Below are 20586 nucleotides of genomic sequence, written 5' to 3'. Positions count from 1 at the left end.
ATGAGTCTTTAAACAGTATTACAATGAGAAGTGTTTGATATATCGCAGAGCTTTAAGAACCGAGGAGGAGAGTGTGTTTACTGACAGCCGACTGAGGCTGGGATGTGAACTCTAGTGAAATAAAGTGTAGGTTAGATTTAGGAACACTGCCCCTTTTCCTGTAAGGTTCCTCTATGAGGGAGAAAACAGGCTTTGCTCTGACACTCATGTTTGTTCTATTTCTAATAAAAATATGAGTTTGATAACTCACCGGACGAAGAGCTGTCCTCCTCCAGAACTCAGTTACGTCTGACAGACGAGGACAAACACGACAGAGCAGCTCATCTCCTCCGAGCAGACGAGTGTTCACTGCTGATAGTGAAGAGAGAGAGAGAGAGAGACGCCCGATTCCAAGAAGCAGCCTCTTAAGAGCACAAAGGAAGAAAAAACATATTTAACACTCCTCACACCCAGGGACTCTCTCTCTCTCTCTCTCTGTCTCTCTCTCTTTCTCTCTCTCCCTCTCTCTCTCTGTGTCTCTCTCTCTCTCTCTCTCTCTCTCTATCTCTCTCTCCGCTTCCCTCTTCTCTCACTCTCTTTTGTTTCGTCTTAGTCTCTTTCTCTTCTCTGTCTGTTCTCCAATATTTTTCTTTCACTGTTTTTATTTATTTTTCTCTCACTTTCCCTCACTTCTCACTCTGTTCTTTCTTGGTTTACTCTTCTTTTACTTGTCTGCTTCAACTGCTTACCACCCCCCCCCCTCTCTCTCTCTCTCTCTGTCTCTCTCTCTCTCTCTCTCTGTCTCCCTTTCTCTGTCTCTCTCTCTCTCTGTCTGTCTCTCTCTGTCTCCCTTTCTCTGTCTCTCTCTCTCTCTGTCTGTCTCTCTCTGTCTCCCTCTCTCTCTCTCTCTCCCCTCCCTTTCTCTGTCTCTCTCTCTCTGTCTCTCTCTCTGTCTCCCTTTCTCTGTCTCTTTCTCTCTCTCTGTCTGTCTCTCTCTGTCTCCCTCTCTCTCTCTGTTTCTTTCTCTTTCTGTCTCTCTCTCTCTCTCGCTGTATCTCTCTCTCTCTCTCTCTCTCTCTCTGTATCTCTCTCTCTCTCTCTCTCTCTCTCTCTCTCTCTGTATCTCTCTCTCTCTCTCTCTCTCTGTATCTCTCTCTCTCTCTCTCTCTCTCTCTCTCTCTCTTGACTCTTGGCTGTGAGCACTTGGATCTGTTTGTGAAGTGAAGGGCATTAATCAGCATCATGTTCCTCTCTTCACTGCAGAAACAGTCTCTGTTCCCAGAAGACTTTACACTAGATGTAGAGGAACATTGCTGTGTGGGTTTGATGGCTAAGCTTACCTACGTTATCTGGCTTTAGAGGGATCCCGTGTTATGGGATAAGCTTCTGGTGAGTTCTGTGAGCAGCAGGTAATAACGGTCAGCAAATGGAACAGCTGTGGAGCAAAGGAGCGTGTTCTCTGGAACTGTGGAACGGTGCTCCAGTTCCCATGGGATGAGTTGGAGTGGTGAGTGTGATCCAGGACCGGCCCCTGATCCTCACTGATAATAATGAGGCTGAAAACCATCTGATTCTACTTCAGTTCAAAAAGAGCAGGTGCCCAATTCATTTGCACATGTGGTGAAAGAATGGCAGCTGTAACGGAAGCAGAATGCTGCCCTCTTGTGGTGGAGCCCTGTGACTACAACCTGGGATGTGGCCGAGAGAGAGAGAGAGAGATAGAGAGAGAGAGAGAGAGAGAGAGAGAGAGAGAGTGGGGAGTGTATCTTTAGGGGTTTGTTAGAGCTGAAACAGATGTTCATCAGGAGCCAAGTGAGAGCTCAGCCGCATTCCTACCCTCCCTCAAAAGTTACACAGTGCAGTTTCTGTTGTTCTGAGTTCGGAGAAACAATGACAGAGGCTGTATTTTCCTTATCACAACTCAGTGGAGCATCACGATGATTTTGAAGCTGTAATTTTAAGGTAAAAATATTGTTAGTGTTCCTTTAAAAGAAGAAAGTGAGGAATAACAGTGGTGTTAAAGTCAGTGGTTTGTGAGTTTTAAACAAAGAATGTGAGGAATGATCTAACTTCAAGCTAATAGTCGGCCTTTTAAGCTGGAACAGAAAATTCAAAAAAGATTTTGCCAAATAACTCAAATATCAGCCTGATGAACTGACCCATTTAAGGTGGAAATAAAAGTTTGAGAAAACTAGGGAATAAGAAGAACACAACTGCCTCCTTAAATGACATTCTAGGAGGTAAGGAAAAAAGTCAACACGAAAGATAACATCAGCCTCCTCCCTCTCCATCTGGGCCTCGTCTCCATCCAAAAGCTGAACCAGTTCCACCTCTGTCCACTTTAACACTCAGATGTTTGTGTTTGTATGTTTATTGTTGCTGTGGGTGTGATCTATATCAAGGACCCACTGCTTCAGCCGCCCCTTCCTCGCTGTTATGGAAAATAAGGTGAATAGCACTGGTTGGTATTGGAGATGTGCCACCTCTGGTGGCTAGTTAGTGAACTACAATAACAGACACAATCACAGTGGTGAAACTGCCTAGTGCACCTTTAACACTAGAACTACCAAACCGCTGCCATTTGGCAGGTATACCTTTAAATCCCAAAGAACTGCCATTTGGCAGGTGTGAATAGCACTTCTTGCCTCCAGTGTTATGTAAGTGAGGCCATGAGTCAACCCATGAGTCACAGGGGTTGACATGGTTGAGGATCATGTCCAAAGCCTGCTCGGTACTGTAAACCTTTACCATCTTTGCTTCTCGGTCAACAGAGTAAGTGAAATATGTGGTGACGTGGTTTTTATCCACATGGAGGTGGATACATACATAATCGTTATCATCATCATTCACGCTACCACCCATCACACCCATCCTTGTTCACTGTTACCTGGTACTGGTATATTTCCATCTAATGACTACAACAACAACATTTTTAAAATAAATATAGAACCCATCTCAGTTCCCTCCATCGTGTATATTTGTAATATTGTATTATAGTGAGAAATGTTTATTATATTTTATTTCTCTCAGCATGTAGCCAGATAGGCTGTTTACTTTGGTGCAGTTTATTATATAAAGTTTAAGCACTTTATTAACAAGTTTTCCAGTGTCTGCAGTCATCTTTCTCTTTATTCTAAAACTGACACAAAGACATTATTTGAACTATAATTCCAAAACACCTCAAGTCTGCCTGCTTTGTACTAATTTTGGATTGTTTTCTCACTGATGATTTGTCAAAATAGCTAAAGTTCAGATTTTTTAACCATTATTTTAAGTAATTTTGTCTTTTGAAAAACTGCCAATAGGTAAAGATATTTTTAAATAAATTTATACAAAAAAACAACCCTCAGCTACTTGTAAAAATGACATTTTTACTTTTTTAAAGCCCAAAGTAAAAGAATCTTATCAGGACATTTTGTCTTGTTTTAAGTCAAAATATCTCACCCCATTGGCAAATTTCTTTTTTCTTCACAAGTAAATATGACTCAAATTAAGATAAAATACTATTTTTGAGCAATTTTTACTTATTAACTGATTTTTTTATTTATATTTTTCAAGGTTTTTGTAGGTTTCACATCAAATAACACTGCATTAGATCAACAAATATAAACTAAAAAGCTTAAATAATTCTTTATTGTGTGTATTCTAAATAAACAAGTACTATTTAATCATATTTTTAAAAGATAATAATTATAATAATAATTGTTATTGTTATCAGCATCTGAGAAAACTGCCAAAGTACCAAAATGTTTTTTATTTGTTGAGATATTGTCCATATTTGCCTTGAACTATATTCCTGAAAGTCTGGGCCTGCTGTGACTGCCAGAGCTTTATCAGTCATACATCCCAGAGCTTAGAATATCAAGAAAAATAAGTCCGTCTGATGCTACAATTTTATTTTGTCACAGTAATAAATTAGCATCAAAAATGCTTATGTTTTCAACTAACAGACACCTCACACTAACAATCTGTGTGAAGATATCCGATGTGGGAATATGATTTCAAGGCTGTACATTGAGAAATATGAAAAAAAAGCAGGCGCTAGGTAAAATTTTGGTCAAAACATGACAAATTTATAGAAAAATTGATTTATCGGTCAGCATGAAAACCTCAAGTGATTACATATTTGAGTAGCTAAGGTTCTTTAGAAAATAAAACAACATATTGAATATGGCTATGTCACATAATTACTGTTTAAATGCAACTGAAAGAGGCACTGAAAAATAAAACGGAATAGCAAAATAGCTATATAGAGCTTAGGGTTAAAGAGTTCAGGGATCTGTAAGTGCTTGTTTACATTAAAATGTTTTAAAAGCTAAAAGAGAGCCATGTAGTCATCACATTATTCAGCAATTCCCAACAATACACTGTAAATAATCTCCCTGTAAAATTACAGTATATTAGTGTGGTGTGTTCTCTCTGTGTCTGCGTGGGTTTCCTCTGGGTGACTGTCTGTGAGGAGTGTGGTGCGTTCTCCCTGTGTCTGTGTGGGTTTCCTCCGGGTGACTGTCTGTGAGGAGTGTGGTGTGTTCTCCCTGTGTCTGTGTGGGTTTCCTCCGGGTGATTGTCTGTGAGGAGTGTGGTGTGTTCTCCGTGTCTGCGTGGGTTTCCTCTGGGTGACTGTCTGTGAGGAGTGTGGTGCGTTCTCCCTGTGTCTGTGTGGGTTTCCTCCGGGTGACTGTCTGTGAGGAGTGTGGTGCGTTCTCCCTGTGTCTGTGTGGGTTTCCTCCGGGTGATTGTCTGTGAGGAGTGTGGTGTGTTCTCCGTGTCTGCGTGGGTTTCCTCCGGGTGCTCCGGTTTCCTCCAACAGTCCAAAAACACACGTTGGTAGGTGGATTGGAGATGCAAAAGTGTCTGTAGGTGTGAGTGTGTGAGTGAATGTGTGAATGTGTGTCGCCCTGTGAAAGACTGGCGCCCCCTCCAGGATGTGTTGTTGCCTTGCACCCAGTGATTCTGAGTAGGCTCTGGACCCACTGCGGCCCTGAACTGGATAAGGGTTACAGACATGAATGAATGTATTATAGCTATATTGTCTGATGTATGCAAAATTGTTTATTAAACTAAATGACAATACAATCACAAATTAACTTGCAACAGAATTAAATGTTGAGGCACCTAAATAACCTTTTTGTTTTTCAGACAGGTCTGTAGACAAATGTTCCCAATATATTACAATCTGTCTGCCCTCATTTTCTAAATCCTCTAATGTTAGCTAATGTAAACAAATGAATACTTCTAAGACAGTTCTTCATATACCAATGTACCTATGTCTTAAAGGCACTGTCTGTTTTCCTTGAAGCCACCTTGCCTCTGTCTTCAAACCTCTCTCAGGGTTAATCCCAGTGAATTATCTTACAGTTTGTTATAAAATAATAATAGGCCTTACTTTGCAAACTCGGTCAACTCTAATAATCAGTAGCTATTACTCTACACAGGGCATTCATTAGTTTCACATTTCTTTTTATAATCAATGGCTCTATTTCTAAAAGTAATATTAGCAAACCTTTTTAACAGCGAGCCACAGGAGATTTGTAGACAAAGCACATTCCATGACAGTTATTAACAGTAATTATTAATCATATGATGTTCAGAGTACTGTAAAATCCTGTTATTTTGTTGACTGTTTGCTCATGTTCTAAATGAAGATTATTAATAAAGCAATAAGCTTGTGGATGGTGCCACGTTGATAACATCCCTAATTTAAGGGTCTTTGTTTCTCACAGTATTACTGTATTTACCAATAAACAGTATGTTACTGTGGGAAACATTTTTACAGGAAGGTTTTACAGTGATAAATATTTTCCTTCCAGAGTGAAAATAAAACCACCAGCGTTAGACCGTGGAGCAGTGGAACGGTGTTCTCAGGAATGATGGAGCTCTGAAAGGAGTTAGGGTGGTGTTAGTGACCCAGAACTAATCAATCATCCAGCACCAGCATGACCTCACTGATGCTGATGTGGCTGGATGGCATCAAACCTTCACAGCTATGTTCCAACAGCCAGTGTAAAGGCTTCCCAGAAAAGCAGAGAGCCATTCACACACTCTGAATCTTGAATGTCTGGAAGTGTGAACAGAACTCTGCAGAAAGAGACTCTGAGCTGAGCTCCATATCACAGAAGAGTGAGGAGAGGGGGGTAATCTCTGATTGTGGAACTCTTCTGAAGGAGAATGAGGCTCTAAATGTAACTAAAGTCGTATCAGATGACGTATCAGGGTCGTCCTGTTTCATTAGGGGAGATTTTACACAAGGGGGAGGGGGTTCTAAATATGAAATGGGACTGGGCCTTGGACTTTAGGAATTAAAACCACGGACATACTCACTGTGTCCAAAGGCCTGGGCTGCAGCCGAGGTAGGTGGCATTTCATAGATGCTACGTCACTGAAGGCCAATGAAGCGTGCCAGATCCTTTGTACACAGCCGAGAAATGCTGCATTCCTTCTGATAGGTCTTGAGGACACTGACCATATACTGTTATTGTTCTTCCTTTACCCATAATTCACTGCACACGTACATCACAGAGGGAAGTCCAGTTTTCAGACTGGAGTTTAATGTTTTTACATTTTTTAACATGTTTTTAAAGTTCTCCAGTGCAGTCTCTGAAACAGTTCCACACATTTCCACAAGGAAAACAATGTTTCATACATACACAGTGTTATTGGCAAAACACCCTCCATAGCACCCTCTTGAGGAGCTGTTCTTACGCTTGAATGAATATAAGGAACGGATATCTCAGTGTGTAAGTTTTTAAGTGAGTGAATGAACATGTGGTAAAGTGAGTGAGTGAGTATATGTGACTTGGTATGTGAGTATGTAATCATTTCAATGATTGTGTGATGTGATAAACATTTTAATTTATTAGGTATTGAACATGTGAATGAGTGAATGTTTGAGTTGGTGAACATGTGATTATGTGAGTGACAGTGTGTTAGAGATAATGAACATGAATGAGTGAAAATGTGAAATAATGAACACGTGATAAATTGAACATGAGTTAGAACTTGGGATTGAAAATGTGATGACTGAGTGAGAGTGACTTAGTGAGTGGATGTGTGAGCGAGTGTGCGTGTGAATGTGTGAGTGATTTACAAGTCAATTTCGAGAGGTATAACCATATTTTTCAAGTATTATTTTTAGATTTGATGCAACTCATTACACTGGCTTGAATCTCATTCACTCACTCACTCACTCACTTTTCAGAATTGCTGGTTTCTGACATACCCAGACCTATTTCCATTGGTCTGTTCATTATCAAATATGGACACAGCGAAAGCTTTTCAGCTGAAGTGTTTTATACAAAGCTCTGTGTGGACGTCTGGTTCCATTCACCGTCGCTGTGAAGAATTCAGACTTCAGGTCAGAGCCTGGAGCCTCTCAGTGACCCTTTTTACATCCGGGGCTCTGAAATAATGCAGGAATTTTGGGGAAATTGGTGGAGTTGCCCTTTCTAATACAGGCATGCACTCTATGGTACAGAACCGAGAGGTGTCTGTTGCTCTTGAAGACAGAGAGACAGACAGACAGATAGACAGAGAGAGGGAAATGAAACAGATCAAGACACCGAGGGGAGGAAGAACGGCATAAAAACACAGAGAGAGAGAGAGAGAGAGAGAGAGAGAGAAAGAGAGAGAGAGAGAGAGAACTGCAGCTGCTAACATCCGGGACATGCAACATGAGCAAAGACGTGGAATGTTAGTTTTTTTCCTCTCTCTCTCTCTCACTCACTCTCTACCTTTCTTTTTTCTTTCTTTCTTTCAATCTCTCTACCTTTCTCTCTCTTAAAAATAATCCGAAAGAAAACGCAAATAAAACAAACCCCAATCCCTCCGCGAGAGGAAAGGAAGAAAAAAGGAGGTAGAGAATAAAAAAGGAAAGAGTAGGAAAGAGCACACACACACACACACACACACACACACACACACACACACACACACACACAATGGGCGCCTTGCACAAACCCCCCTCCTCTCTCCTCTCCCTCCCTCCTCCCGCTCTCCTCACACAAGCTTGGCTGCTGGGACGGGCGCGCGTGCGCGTGCGTTTGCGTTTGCACGACGGCGGCGCGCGCCCAATGGACGAGCGCGGCGGGCGTCCGCGGCCAATGGCAGGCCGGGAGCGCGTGGGGCCGGCCCGTGCGCGAGGTTAGGCTGCCGTGCGCGAGCGGCCAGCGGCGCTAAACTTCCACCAAATAATCGCTGTTTGTGTTTTTTTCGGGGGCCGCGAGCAGAAGCCATTTTAGGTGAGTGCGCCGCCGTTTCCCCGCAACTTTTCCTTTGATCCGCGTATCGGGGAGGGGGCTTGGGGGGGTCGCCGCGTGCTCGAGCGGCCCCCCTTTTCTTTTAACTCGCGCATCCCTCATGAATGAAGTGGGCTCGTGCACGGTGGGGCTGTTTTTAAGAGCAGGACTGAGGTGGTGGTGGTGAGGGGGTGGGGGTGTCTGTGTTGTTGTTTTTTTCCACTTGCCCCCCCCTCACCCCTCCCTCCCTGCCTAATAGCTTATGCATCTTTTCTTCCCGCGAAACTGACGTCGCGTTGCATGCCCTTGATGAGTGTCTGTTGTGTTTTTTGTTGCCGTGGTGCGCGTGCCGCGTCCGAATGCCAGGCGAGGGGCTCAGGTAGGTCAGCTCAGGTGGGGTAAGGTTGGGGGAGGGTCTTGTTGGGTGGGTTGGGATGAGGAAGAAGGTCGTGTCCCAAAACTAACTGTGGAACTCTTAACTCTGCCAGGGAGAGCCTCGGGTCGCCACGTTCAATGCCAAGTGTCAGCCGGAGGGGTATAAACAAGGCCCTCCCACCTGGCATTGTGCTGCAGAGTGATGGAGATCCATCCCAGTACCATCCTAGCCCTTGATCTGTGGACACAAGCCGCTGTCGGTGGGTGGACTATACCCAGACTTGCAGTGACATGCAGTGGTTTAAAAACTCCAGCAGCACTGCTGTGTCTGATCCACTCACACCAGCACAACACACACTAACACACCACCACCACGTCAGTGTCACTGCAGCGCTGAGAATGATCCACCACCACATCACACCTGCTCTGTGGGGGTCCTGAGCACTGAAGAACAGGAGGAAAGGGGTCTCAAATTATGCAGAGCAACAGGTAAAAGACTAGTGTAGAAACAATGAGGTGGTTTTAATCTTATGGCTGATCGGTGTATACGTCATCAACACTAATTCCAGATATTCATAGACCCTTTATTACCTGACTTCACTAAGGCTCTTGTGGATGTATGCCATCAGATTCTAGCAGCAATGTTCCATTTTCTAACAGTGTCCCCGGTTTATTGAGTCTGGTCTGAATATTGGGAATGTAAAAAGGTTCAAGTGTCTTGATGTAAATTTGGCAATGTATCGCCAACCTCTTCCTCTCTGACCTCACTGACCTCTTGACTGAATGCCATTAAATCCTCACAGCAATGGAACCAGGGAAGAGCCTGTGTGTTATGGCACTTTTCCACTGCATGGCCTCTATTCTAATGGTTTCCCACTCCCACAGCTCCCCTCCTAAACTTATCAGTGTTGTCTCTAACCCCGTGTCTAAGGGGAACAGTGGGCTTTGGAAACCACAACAAGCGGTGTTTACTCATGGTGTATTGGCGTGTTGTTGTTGTTTGGGACTGAAAACAGCTCCGTCATCAGTTCAGACAGATCAGTAGAGTTTGTTCCTTCCTTGTTGCAGCGTCCAGCTCTCGCTGGATTCTTTCGTCGGCCACCGATCCAAGGAGCGTTTGAACCTCTTCAAAAGACCACGGCGTAATTTTACGAGCTGCCGTCGTGAGTCGGATAAAAACAAACGTGATCTCTGCTGCAGCTGGAGATTTTACAGATGGAGAGTTGGTGCTGGTCGTCTGCGTTGCGTGGCGTAGAGTGACGACTCTCTCTGGACAGTCAGCGCTCTGCAAGGTTTACACGCCACGGTTTAGTCCCTACTCGACCCACTCTGAACCACGAGAGAACAGCCACTAAACAAGAACCTGCTTCCAGAACCAGGACCTGATTCACCTGGTGGAGGAGGAGAACAGACGACTTGAGCCGAGTAGGAACCCTGCAGTGGAAAAGCTGCACTGTGTTTTGGTTTTTATCCAAAGAAGGAAAGCAATGTACAGACTACTGCAGTTGTCTGAGGGCCCGGAGAATCTCATCCAGCGTCAGGTCCAGATCTCATTAATCCTCTCATAACCAAGCGCCATCAAATCCTCACAGCAGTGTTCAAACATGTGGTGTAAAGCCTTACCAGGAGAGTAGATGCTGTTACTGCAGCAAGGACACACTCCTGGTTGACAGCATTCACTGTGGAATATAAGGGGGTGTCTACAACTTTTGGACATGTGTAGTGTGTATGTGAAACAGTGTTTCCATTAGTGTGCGTGTGTGTGTGTGTGAGAGAGAGAGAGAGTATCCCAAACCTGAGGGTCTTCAGACAAATATCTAAAGGGAAATTCCACCAATTTTTTTAAATTTCCCCATATTTCACTGTGTGGTGTGAAGTGTTTGATTGTGTTTTTTTCCAGTGCTGGTGAATGGAACCAGACGTCTCCATGTTTATAACACAAATCCAGCACTGTATTCCCCCTCCACCAGCAGCAGCACTGACCTCCACCCGTCTAAAGAGCCCCAACGCAGTCCATTTCTTTACCCTTCTGTCTGTCATTCTGTCCATCATAAGTGGTAGAGCTGGTGGTGTGATGGTCACACGATGCACCGCGAGACTGGAAACAGCTGCCGGAGTTTGAAAACGATGACTGCATGTGAAATTGATACCACAAAAAATTCCTATTCCACCTCCATCTGGTAAACGGCAAGAACACCCCCTACAGGAACGCCCCCTCTTTAGTTATTGGCTCACAGTCAGAGAGGAACGCCCCCTCCCTTAGGCTCATGGTAGGACAAGTACGCTCCCCTTTTTATTGGACTACAGTAAGACGGGATCTCCCCCTCTGTTGTTACTTGTGTCACACTGAGACAGGAACTCACCTTTTTATTAGTTGATACTAAGACAGGGATGCCCTCCTCTGTTTTTAATTGGCTGGATATGTTCCAAACCACACACTTCTTTATTTCACCTACAGCACTAATAAAGTAATAAAAACTACAAAAATTTCTTACACACTGTGTAGTCAGTGTGCAGTTTGGGAAACACTCTGTCTTCACTTGTGATATAATGTACAAACATGGAGTGGAAAATAAAAAATGGCCAGTGAAGTTTTGCTTCAGCTGCCCCAGTGGGATATAACCTCACTCCTTTACCTGCCCCCTAGTGTTCTCCTCAGAGCGTGTTGAGTCTGATGAACAGAGGTTAGTGTTCTTCTCCGAGCGTGTTGAATCTGATGAACAGAGGTTAGTGTTCTCCTCTGAGCGTGTTGAGTCTGATGAACAGAGGTTAGTGTTCTCCTCCGAGCGTGTTGAGTCTGATGAACAGAGGTTAGTGTTCTCCTCTGAGCGTGTTGAGTCTGATGAACAGAGGTTAGTGTTCTCCTCAGAGCGTGTTGAGTCTGATGAACAGAGGTTAGTGTTCTCCTCTGAGCGTGTTGAGTCTGATGAACAGAGGTTAGTGTTCTCCTCCGAGCGTGTTGAGTCTGATGAACAGAGGTTAGTGTTCTCCTCTGAGCGTGTTGAGTCTGATGAACAGAGGTTAGTGTTCTCCTCTGAGCGTGTTGAGTCTGATGAACAGAGGTTAGTGTTCTCCTCCGAGCGTGTTGAGTCTGATGAAAAGAGGTTAGTGTTCTCCTCCGAGCGTGTTGAGTCTGATGAACAGAGGTTAGAGTTCTCCTCAGAGCGTGTTGAGTCTGATGAACAGAGGTTAGTGTTCTCCTCTGAGCGTGTTGAGTCTGATGAACAGAGGTTAGAGTTCTCCTCAGAGCGTGTTGAGTCTGATGAACAGAGGTTAGTGTTCTCCTCCGAGCGTGTTGAGTCTGATGAACAGAGGTTAGAGTTCTCCTCCGAGCGTGTTGAGTCTGATGAACAGAGGTTAGAGTTCTCCTCAGAGCGTGTTGAGTCTGATGAACAGAGGTTAGTGTTCTCCTCCGAGCGTGTTGAGTCTGATGAACAGAGGTTAGAGTTCTCCTCAGAGCGTGTTGAGTCTGATGAACAGAGGTTAGTGTTCTCCTCCGAGCGTGTTGAGTCTGATGAACAGAGGTTAGTGTTCTCCTCTGAGCGTGTTGAGTCTGATGGACAGAGGTTAGCGTTCTCCCCTCGAGCGTGTTGAGTCTGATGAACAGAGGTTAGTGTTCTCCTCTGAGCGTGTTGAGTCTGATGAACAGAGGTTAGTGTTCTCCTCTGAGCGTGTTGAGTCTGATGGACAGAGGTTAGCGTTCTCCTCCGAGCGCGTTGAGTCTGATGAACAGAGGTTAGTGTTCTCCTCTGAGCGTGTTGAGTCTGATGAACAGAGGTTAGTGTTCTCCTCTGAGCGTGTTGAGTCTGATGAACAGAGGTTAGTGTTCTCCTCCGAGCATGTTGAGTCTGATGAACAGAGGTTAGTGTTCTCCTCTGAGCGTGTTGAGTCTGATGAACAGAGGTTAGTGTTCTCCTCCGAGCGTGTTGAGTCTGATGAACAGAGGTTAGTGTTCTCCTCTGAGCGTGTTGAGTCTGATGAACAGAGGTTAGTGTTCTCCTCCGAGCATGTTGAGTCTGATGAACAGAGGTTAGTGTTCTCCTCTGAGCGTGTTGAGTCTGATGAACAGATGTTAGTGTTCTCCTCCGAGCGTGTTGAGTCTGATGAACAGATGTTAGTGTTCTCCTCCGAGCGTGTTGAGTCTGATGAACAGAGGTTAGTGTTCTCCTCTGAGCGTGTTGAGTCTGATGAACAGATGTTAGTGTTCTCCTCCGAGCGTGTTGAGTCTGATGAACAGAATCTCCTCTGAGTGTAATGTGAAGAAGGAAGACTGTGATCATGGCCCTGAGGTGAAGGAGCTGTGGATGTTGTTTTTCTGTCTCTGTTCTGTTCCTGAGCTCTTTTTTTTCTGTTTCTCAGACGCAGATGAAGAGCTGCAGAAAACAATGAAAATACAAAAGAAAGACAAGCAGGTCAGTGTTACACCAATACACTCTCACTCTCTATTACTCTCTCTCTCACTGTCTTATTGTTTCTCTCTCTCTCTCTCTCTCTCTCTCTCTCTCTCAAACTCACTCTCTCTTTCTCTCAATCGCTCTCTCTTTTTCTCTTTCTCTTTTTTGCTTTCTTGCTCTTTTTCTTTCTTTTTTTCTCTCTCTCTCACTCTCTTCTCTCTCTCTCTCTCTCTCACTCTTGAACTCATATTTCTTTTTCTCTTCACCTGCTCTACTCCCGCTGTTCTCTATTTTCATCACTCTCTTTCTCTCCACCATTATTTTCTCTTTCTTAGGCTATCCTATATATTTTCCCATTCTTTTTTACTCCCCCACCTCCCAATCTTCCTATCCCTTGATCCCCTGCTTACATTTTCGGTCACCAAGTTTGTCACATGTGGATCTGGATGTATAAATAGCCTGAGCGTTTGTTTCTGTTTATTTTTGGCATCTTTCGTGGCACTTTCATGCACTCAGACGTCTATAGGACACTAGTCGTATCTTATGAGTTCATTAAAGGGTTACTAGAGAGACCTATACCACCCCCCTCTTCTCCACAGTGGAACACAGTTCTATTTCTTAATGAAACGTCTGTGACCTGCTTTGGTCCAAACCCCACGAGCCCCACAGCAGTGTTCTCCCCCTGTGTAAACAGTCCTGTTCAGAACGCCCGCTTTCAGCACCTGTTCCATTAAATGATATTGAGCCGCTCGCTGTTCACCCCGACCCCGAGCGCACAGCAGTGAGGAGCGAGGAGCAGAAGCTCTGGTTTTTAGCTGTTTTCGCTCGGTTCTCGTTTTCTCCGTTTTTACTCAGTGCTCTTATTTCTCCGCGCTTATTGTGTCTGTTTTGTTGAGTTTAACCTTGTCTTTGAGCTCTCACATAAACATGGGTTCAGCGCTGTGATTGGACAGTCTCAGACGAGGGGGCGGGGCCATTCTAAAGCTTCTGCATGAGGTCATAAGCGGAGCAGAATCAGATCGACTCGTTTCTGACTCACACAGGGCACAGATCATATGTTTAGTATGGTTCTACATCACTCTGCCGCAAAATCCATTGTGGGTGGAGCTATATACTCTCTCTAGACATCATTTGGTATTGAGCATGGTTACCAGGGCCAAGTCCGTAAATTTTATAGTAGTGTTGTAGACACAGCAGTGCTGCTGGAGGTTTTAAACCCTCTGTCCACTCTGTGAGACACTCCTCCCTTGTTGGTCCACCTTGTAGATGTAAAGTCAGAGACAGTAGCTCATCTGTCGCTGCACAGTGTGTGTCGGTCGTCCTCTAGTCCTTCATCAGTGACACAGGATGCTGTCGGCTGGATGTTTTTGGTCGGTGGACTGTTCTCAGTCCAGACACTGAGGGGTTTAAAAACTCCAGCAGCACTGCTGTGTCTGATCCACTCTACACCAGCACAACACACACTAACACACCACCACCACGTCAGTGTCACTGCAGCGCTGAGAATGATCCACCACCACATCACACCTGCTCTGTGGGGGTCCTGAGTGCTGAAGAACAGGGAGAGAAGGGGGGGGGTGACAAAGTATGCAGAGCAGCAGAAGTGAGAGAAGCGGTCAGTGAGTGTAGAAACCAGGAGAGACTGTCCTCTGCTGCTCAGGTAAGCTCCAGTGACACATTGAAGTGCTGAGGGTCTGACTCCACCTTTATCCTGGTTGTTTGTTGTTTACTTCCCTGAGGGTGTTGTTTGTAAACACACATGATGAGGTCTCACTTTCCTCTGTGTTTTCTCTGAGTGAATGAAGTGAGACCCACACAGAGAGCCCTCTGCTTTCTTCTGTGAAAATCAGGATGATTTCTGTTTCATGTGAAAGTGTTTCTTACTGTGTGTGTGTGTGTGTGTGAGACAGGGTGAGTGTGTGTGTATGTATGTGTGAATCTGTCTACAAGAGTGTGTCTGTGTGTGTGTGTGAGTGACACAGTAAATATGTAACTCTATCCAAAGGGGTGTGTGTGTGACAGGGTGATTGTGTTGATGATGTGTAAATGGGTAAAAAAACTAAGTGTCTGGGTCCGGTGCTAGGCTTTCTCTCTCTCTGCTCACAGCAGAGAAACGCCATCTGGAGGTTTTTAGACAACGGAGAGACTCCAAACACTGAAAAGCACCAACCGAGATGAGGATGTTGCTCTATCCCTGCTCCATAGGGGGGTAACACTGACTTATTTTTGCTGTTACAGTTACATTACTTAAGGTGGAACTGACTCTAAATTCAGGAGAGCGTTAACTGCATGAAAGTAAACACAGAGTGAAAGTGCTACAAAACTAAACAGCTCGAGTTACACATGAGTTTCTGTGGGAATTCAAACAGTGAATAAAACACAGATAATTTACACTTCAGACGCGTACAAACTACAGTTCTTATTTTTGTTAAATGTACTATTCCACCTTAATGTACAATGAGCTTTGGAACATAAACAAACTGTGTTTCCCCGCAATCGTAGATGTCCCCTTTAAAGGGTTTTAATATGTTTTCTGTGTAGATCACCATCCAGAAAAGTGTTTCCACAGTGTGGACAAACCAGAGCTTGATTTAGTTTGAACCGGGCCGAGACCACGTCTTTGGGTCAGACTGTAAAAGTCTGGAACAAACGGAGCCTGTGTGAGAGTGGCGCTAGCGTTCACTCACCATCTCATCATCTGATTGTTTCATTAAGCCCCAGTGGTAAGGTTTCCCCCGTTTTCACACGTTCCTCTGTGTGCTCTGGTTTCTGCATGAGACACAGTAACCGAGCAGCATTAGCAGCTCATGCGCTCGCACTGTGTGGGCTCTGGGTCCAGTTCAGATCTTAACCCTGTCCATATTTGGCCAGAACAAGCAGAAACCTCAGTCCAGTGTGAAAGGACTCCCTCAGAACGGGACCTCCTCAGATCTCTCAGCAGACGTCCGTGCCGTTCAGAGACGTAGGGAGTCTGGCGTGAGGTGGTGGACTGTAGAAAATCCCTCTTCAGTGATGGTGAATGGAACCAGACGTCTCCACGTCTCGGACACAGATCCAGAGAGCGTCTTGAGATGATTCTTATGAAGAAATCCCCTGTGTTTAAGGTGGTCTTTCTGTATTAAACTGTGACACAGAGATCCTCTCTTAAACTGCTCTTACTGTTTTAACCAATTGGTGGCTTTTCTATTGTAAAGTGCACCATGGAGAGCTGCTGATGTAAAATGCAGCAAAGTGAGGTGATCTTAAGGTGGTCTTTGTATTGTAAAGTGAAACTGTGCTGCTCTTAAGGTGGTCTTTTTTAAAGCATGGCACAGAGATCCTCTCTTAAAGTGGTCTTACTGTATTCATGTATGGCATAGAGCTGCTTTTAAGGTGGTCTTTCTGTTGTAAAATGCGACAGTGAGCGGCTTTTAAATTCTTGTTTGGCACAGAGATCTGCTCTTAAGGTGGATTTTCAGTTTTAATGTGTTGCAGACATTGCAAGGCTTTTTAAGGTGGTTTGGAGGTAGTTGAGTGAATCAGAGCCCATCATGTGAATGCAGTCCCTCTACTCCAAAGTGTAATGCTGGTGGTGTGGGGGGGTCCACCCTTGTCATTAGGCCAGCATCCACAGCATCGCACACAGACAGACAGAGGTGTCTACAAACATTTGGACATGTGTAAGTCCAGGCGCTGAAAAGGATGAACACCTTCATGTTTCCTCTGTCGATGCTGTATCTCTGTCATGCAAATGATCCTCCTTTGGATTTGAATCAAAATCTCTGACACCACAACAAAACTGAAGTGGTCTGAGACTGCGCTTCCTGTGTCTCTACCTTGGTGTCAGACGTTGTTTCGCTTCTCTTATCACTCTCACAGTTTCAGACTCGTATTCACTGCCTGGAGACTCACAGGAATCTATCTGGTAGTTTAAGAACTAAATGATAAATATAAAGAATACACTTTTGTTTGATAATGTGTTAAAGGGTGCTTTTCCACTATGTGGTCTTTACTCTACTGAACACTACTGGACTCTACTCTCTGTTTGCCCCCCCCGAAATGCATCTGGAACCACAACAACAGTAACGTTAGGCTGTGTTTACTCATGGTGTATTGGCGTGTTGTTGTTGTTTGGGACTGAACACAGCTCCGTCATCAGTTCAGACAGATCAGTAGAGTTTGTTCCTTCCTTGTTGCAGGGGGTCCTGAGCACTGAAGAACAGGGGTCAAGGGGTCTCAAATTATGCAGAGCAACAGGTAAAAGACTAGTGTAGAAACAATGAGGTGGTTTTAATCTTATGGCTGATCGGTGTATACGTCATCAACACTAATTCCAGATATTCATAGACCCTTTATTACCTGACTTCACTAAGGCTCTTGTGGATGTATGCCATCAGATTCTAGCAGCAATGTTCCATTTTCTAACAGTGTCCCCGGTTTATTGAGTCTGGTCTGAATATTGGGAATGTAAAAAGGTTCAAGTGTCTTGATGTAAATTTGGCAATGTATCGCCAACCTCTTCCTCTCTGACCTCACTGACCTCTTGACTGAATGCCATTAAATCCTCACAGCAATGGAACCAGGGAAGAGCCTGTGTGTTATGGCACTTTTCCACTGCATGGCCTCTATTCTAATGGTTTCCCACTCCCACAGCTCCCCTCCTAAACTTATCAGTGTTGTCTCTAACCCCGTGTCTAAGGGGAACAGTGGGCTTTGGAAACCACAACAAGCGGTGTTTACTCATGGTGTATTGGCGTGTTGTTGTTGTTTGGGACTGAAAACAGCTCCGTCATCAGTTCAGACAGATCAGTAGAGTTTGTTCCTTCCTTGTTGCAGCGTCCAGCTCTCGCTGGATTCTTTCGTCGGCCACCGATCCAAGGAGCGTTTGAACCTCTTCAAAAGACCACGGCGTAATTTTACGAGCTGCCGTCGTGAGTCGGATAAAAACAAACGTGATCTCTGCTGCAGCTGGAGATTTTACAGATGGAGAGTTGGTGCTGGTCGTCTGCGTTGCGTGGCGTAGAGTGACGACTCTCTCCTGACAATCAGCGCTCTGCAAGGTTTACACGCCACGGTTTAGTCCCTACTCGGCTCGCTCTGAACCACGAGAGAACAGCCACTAAACAAGAACCCGCTTCTAGAACCAGTACTTGATTCACCTGAGGGAGCAGCAGAAAAGAACTGTCGAGTCGAGTAGAGACCCTGCAAATGTCAGGTCATAGTAAAACACGCTAAACCTGAATATTTGGCTGTTTGGACAATTCTTCAAGTACCTTATATTAGAATTAAACATATGTTTACACTAGCAGCAGGTGGTGTCTCTGTCCCAGCTCCAGGCTCCTGGAGGTTGTGGGTTCGAGTCCCGCTCCGGGTGACTGTCTGTGAGGAGTGTGGCGTGTTCTCCCTGTGTCTGCGTGGGTTTCCTCCGGGTGACTGTCTCTGAGGAGTATGGTGTATGTTGTCTGTGTGAATTTGAAAACTCTGTAATGTGAGATGTTGCTAAGGATTTCCAGGGTGAATCTATGATCATTTATTAGGTTTTTATGGTCATCCAGTTGGTTGCTATGATTTGCAGGAGGGTTGCTATGGTCTTCCAGGTGGTTGCTGTGGTCCTCCAGGTGGTTGAAAGATCTTTTTTGGCATTTTGGAGTGAGCGTCTCAGCGAGCGTCTGAGTGAGTGAGCGAGCGTCTGAGTGAGTGAGCAAGCATCTGAGTGAGTGTGTGAGCGCCTGAGTGAGCGTCTGAGCAAGGGTCTGAGTGAGCGAGCATCTGAGTGAGTGAGCAACCGTCTGAGTGAGCGAGCGAGCGTGCGTCTGAGTGAGCGAGCGAGCGTGCATCTGAGTGAGCGAGCGAGCGTGCATCTGAGTGAGCGAGCGAGCGAGCGTCTGAGTGAGTGAGCGAGCGTCTGAGTGAGCGAGTGAGCGACTGAGTGAATGAGTTAGTGAGCATCTGACCAAGAGTGTCTGAGCGAGCGAGTGTCTGAGCGAGCATCTGTGTGAGTGTCTGAGTGAGGGTCTAAGGGAGTGAGTGTCTCAGTATCTGATTGAGTGAATGTCTGAGTGAGCGTCTGAGTGTCTGAGTGAGCGTCTGAGTGTCTGAGCGAGCGTCTGAGCGAGCATCTGAGTGAGCGTCTTAGTGAGTATCTGAGTGAACGTCTGTGTGAGTGAACGTCTGTATGAGCGAACGTCTGTCTGAAGGAGAGAGCGAGTGAGTGAGTGACTGACTGACTCAGTGTCTGAGTGAGTGAGTTTCTCAGTGAGTGAGTGAGTGTCTCAGTGTCTGAGTGAGTGAGGGTCTGAGTGAGTGAGGGTCTGAGTGAGTGAGGGTCTGAGTGAGTGAGGGTCTGAGTGAGTGAGTGACTGAGTGAGTGAGTGACTGACTGAGTGAGTGAGGGTCTGAGTGAATGAGTGTCTCAGTGACTGAGATGAGTGAGTGACTGAGTGAGTCAGTGTGTGAGTGAGTGTCTGTGTCTGAGTGACTGAGTGAGTGTCTAAGTTAGTGAGTGTCTCAGTGTCTGAGTGAGTGAGTGTCTCAGTGTCTGAGTGAGTGAGTTTCTCAGTGATTGAGTGAGTGTCTTAATGTCAGAGTGAGTGAGTGTCTCAGTGTCTGAGTGAGTGAGGATCTGAGTGAGTGAGTTTCTCAGTGAGTGAGTGAGTGCCTCAGTGTCTGAGTGAGTGAGTGAGGGTCTGAGTGAGTGAGTGAGTGAGTGACTGAGTGAGTGAGGATCTGAGTGAATGAATGTCTCAGCGTTTGAGTGAGTGAGGGTCTGAGTGAGTGAGTGAAGGTCTGAGTGAGTGAGTGACTGAGTGAGTGAGTGTTTCAATGTCAGAGTGAGTGAGTGTCTCAGTGTATGAGTGAGTGAGGGTCTGAGTGAGTGAGTGCTTCAGTGTCTGAGTGAGTGAGGGTCTGAGTGAATGAGTGTCTCAGTGTCTGAGTGAGTGAGTTTCTCTGTGAGTGAGTGTCTCAATGTCAAAGTGAGTGTCTCAGTTTCTCAGTGTCTGAGTGAGTGAGTGTCTGAGTGAGTGAGTGTCTGAGTGAGTGAGTGTCTGAGTGAGTGAGTGTCTGAGTGAGTGAGTGTCTGAGTGAGTGAGTGTCTGAGTGAGTGAGTGAGTGAGTGTCTGAGTGAGTGAGTGTCTGAGTGAGTGAGTGTCTGAGTGTCTGAGTGAGTGAGTGTCTGAGTGAGTGTCTGAGTGTCTGAGTGAGTGAGTGAGTGAGTGTCTGAGTGAGTGAGTGAGTGTCTGAGTGAGTGAGTGAGTGTCTGAGTGAGTGAGTGAGTGTCTGAGTGAGTGAGTGAGTGTCTGAGTGAGTGAGTGAGGGTCTGAGTGAATGAGTGAGGGTCTGAGTAAATGAGTGAGGGTCTGAGTGAATGAGTGAGGGTCTGAGTGAGTGAGTGAGGGTCTGAGTGAGTGAGTGAGGGTCTGAGTGAGTGAGTGAGTGCCTCGGTGTCTGAGTGAGTGAGTGTCTGAGTGAGTGAGTGTCTGAGTGAGTGTGTGTCTGAGTGTGTGTGTGTCTGAGTGTGTGTGTGTCTGAGTGAGTGTGTGTCTGAGTGAGTGTGTGTCTGAGTGAGTGTGTGTCTGAGTGAGTGTGTGTCTGAGTCTCTGAGTGAGTGTCTCAGTGTCTGAGTG

At 45.4% G+C, this 20586-nt stretch overlaps 2 protein-coding genes across 5 annotated transcripts in view; one reads left to right on the top strand and one right to left on the bottom strand.

Annotated features, from left to right (window-relative positions):
- ripor3 (RIPOR family member 3) overlaps positions 1-271 on the bottom strand; it is a 74665-nt gene extending 74394 nt beyond the window's left edge. Inside the window, exon 1 of the mRNA XM_066664783.1 lies at positions 251-271. The gene's annotated coding sequence lies outside the window, so the exon portion shown is untranslated. The remainder of the gene's footprint in view (positions 1-250) is intronic.
- Positions 272-8168: 7897 nt separating this feature from the next.
- Positions 8169-20586, top strand: part of chd6 (chromodomain helicase DNA binding protein 6) — a 62781-nt gene continuing 50363 nt past the window's right edge. For 3 of the 4 annotated variants that reach the window (XM_066663297.1, XM_066663296.1, XM_066663294.1), the window contains exon 1: positions 12823-13000. In XM_066663297.1, the coding sequence (XP_066519394.1) occupies positions 12893-13000 (108 nt within the window). In that variant the 5' untranslated portion in view covers positions 12823-12892. Of the gene's footprint in view, positions 8217-12822; positions 13001-20586 lie in introns of those variants that run through there. The other variant, XM_066663295.1, reaches the window with a different exon arrangement.

The sequence above is a fragment of the Hoplias malabaricus genome, chromosome 3 (genome assembly GCF_029633855.1).
Source record: "Hoplias malabaricus isolate fHopMal1 chromosome 3, fHopMal1.hap1, whole genome shotgun sequence".
Taxonomy (NCBI): Eukaryota; Metazoa; Chordata; class Actinopteri; order Characiformes; family Erythrinidae; genus Hoplias; species Hoplias malabaricus.
Note: the sequence above shows the minus strand (reverse complement) of the source record. Positions and strands in the feature narration are given on the sequence as shown.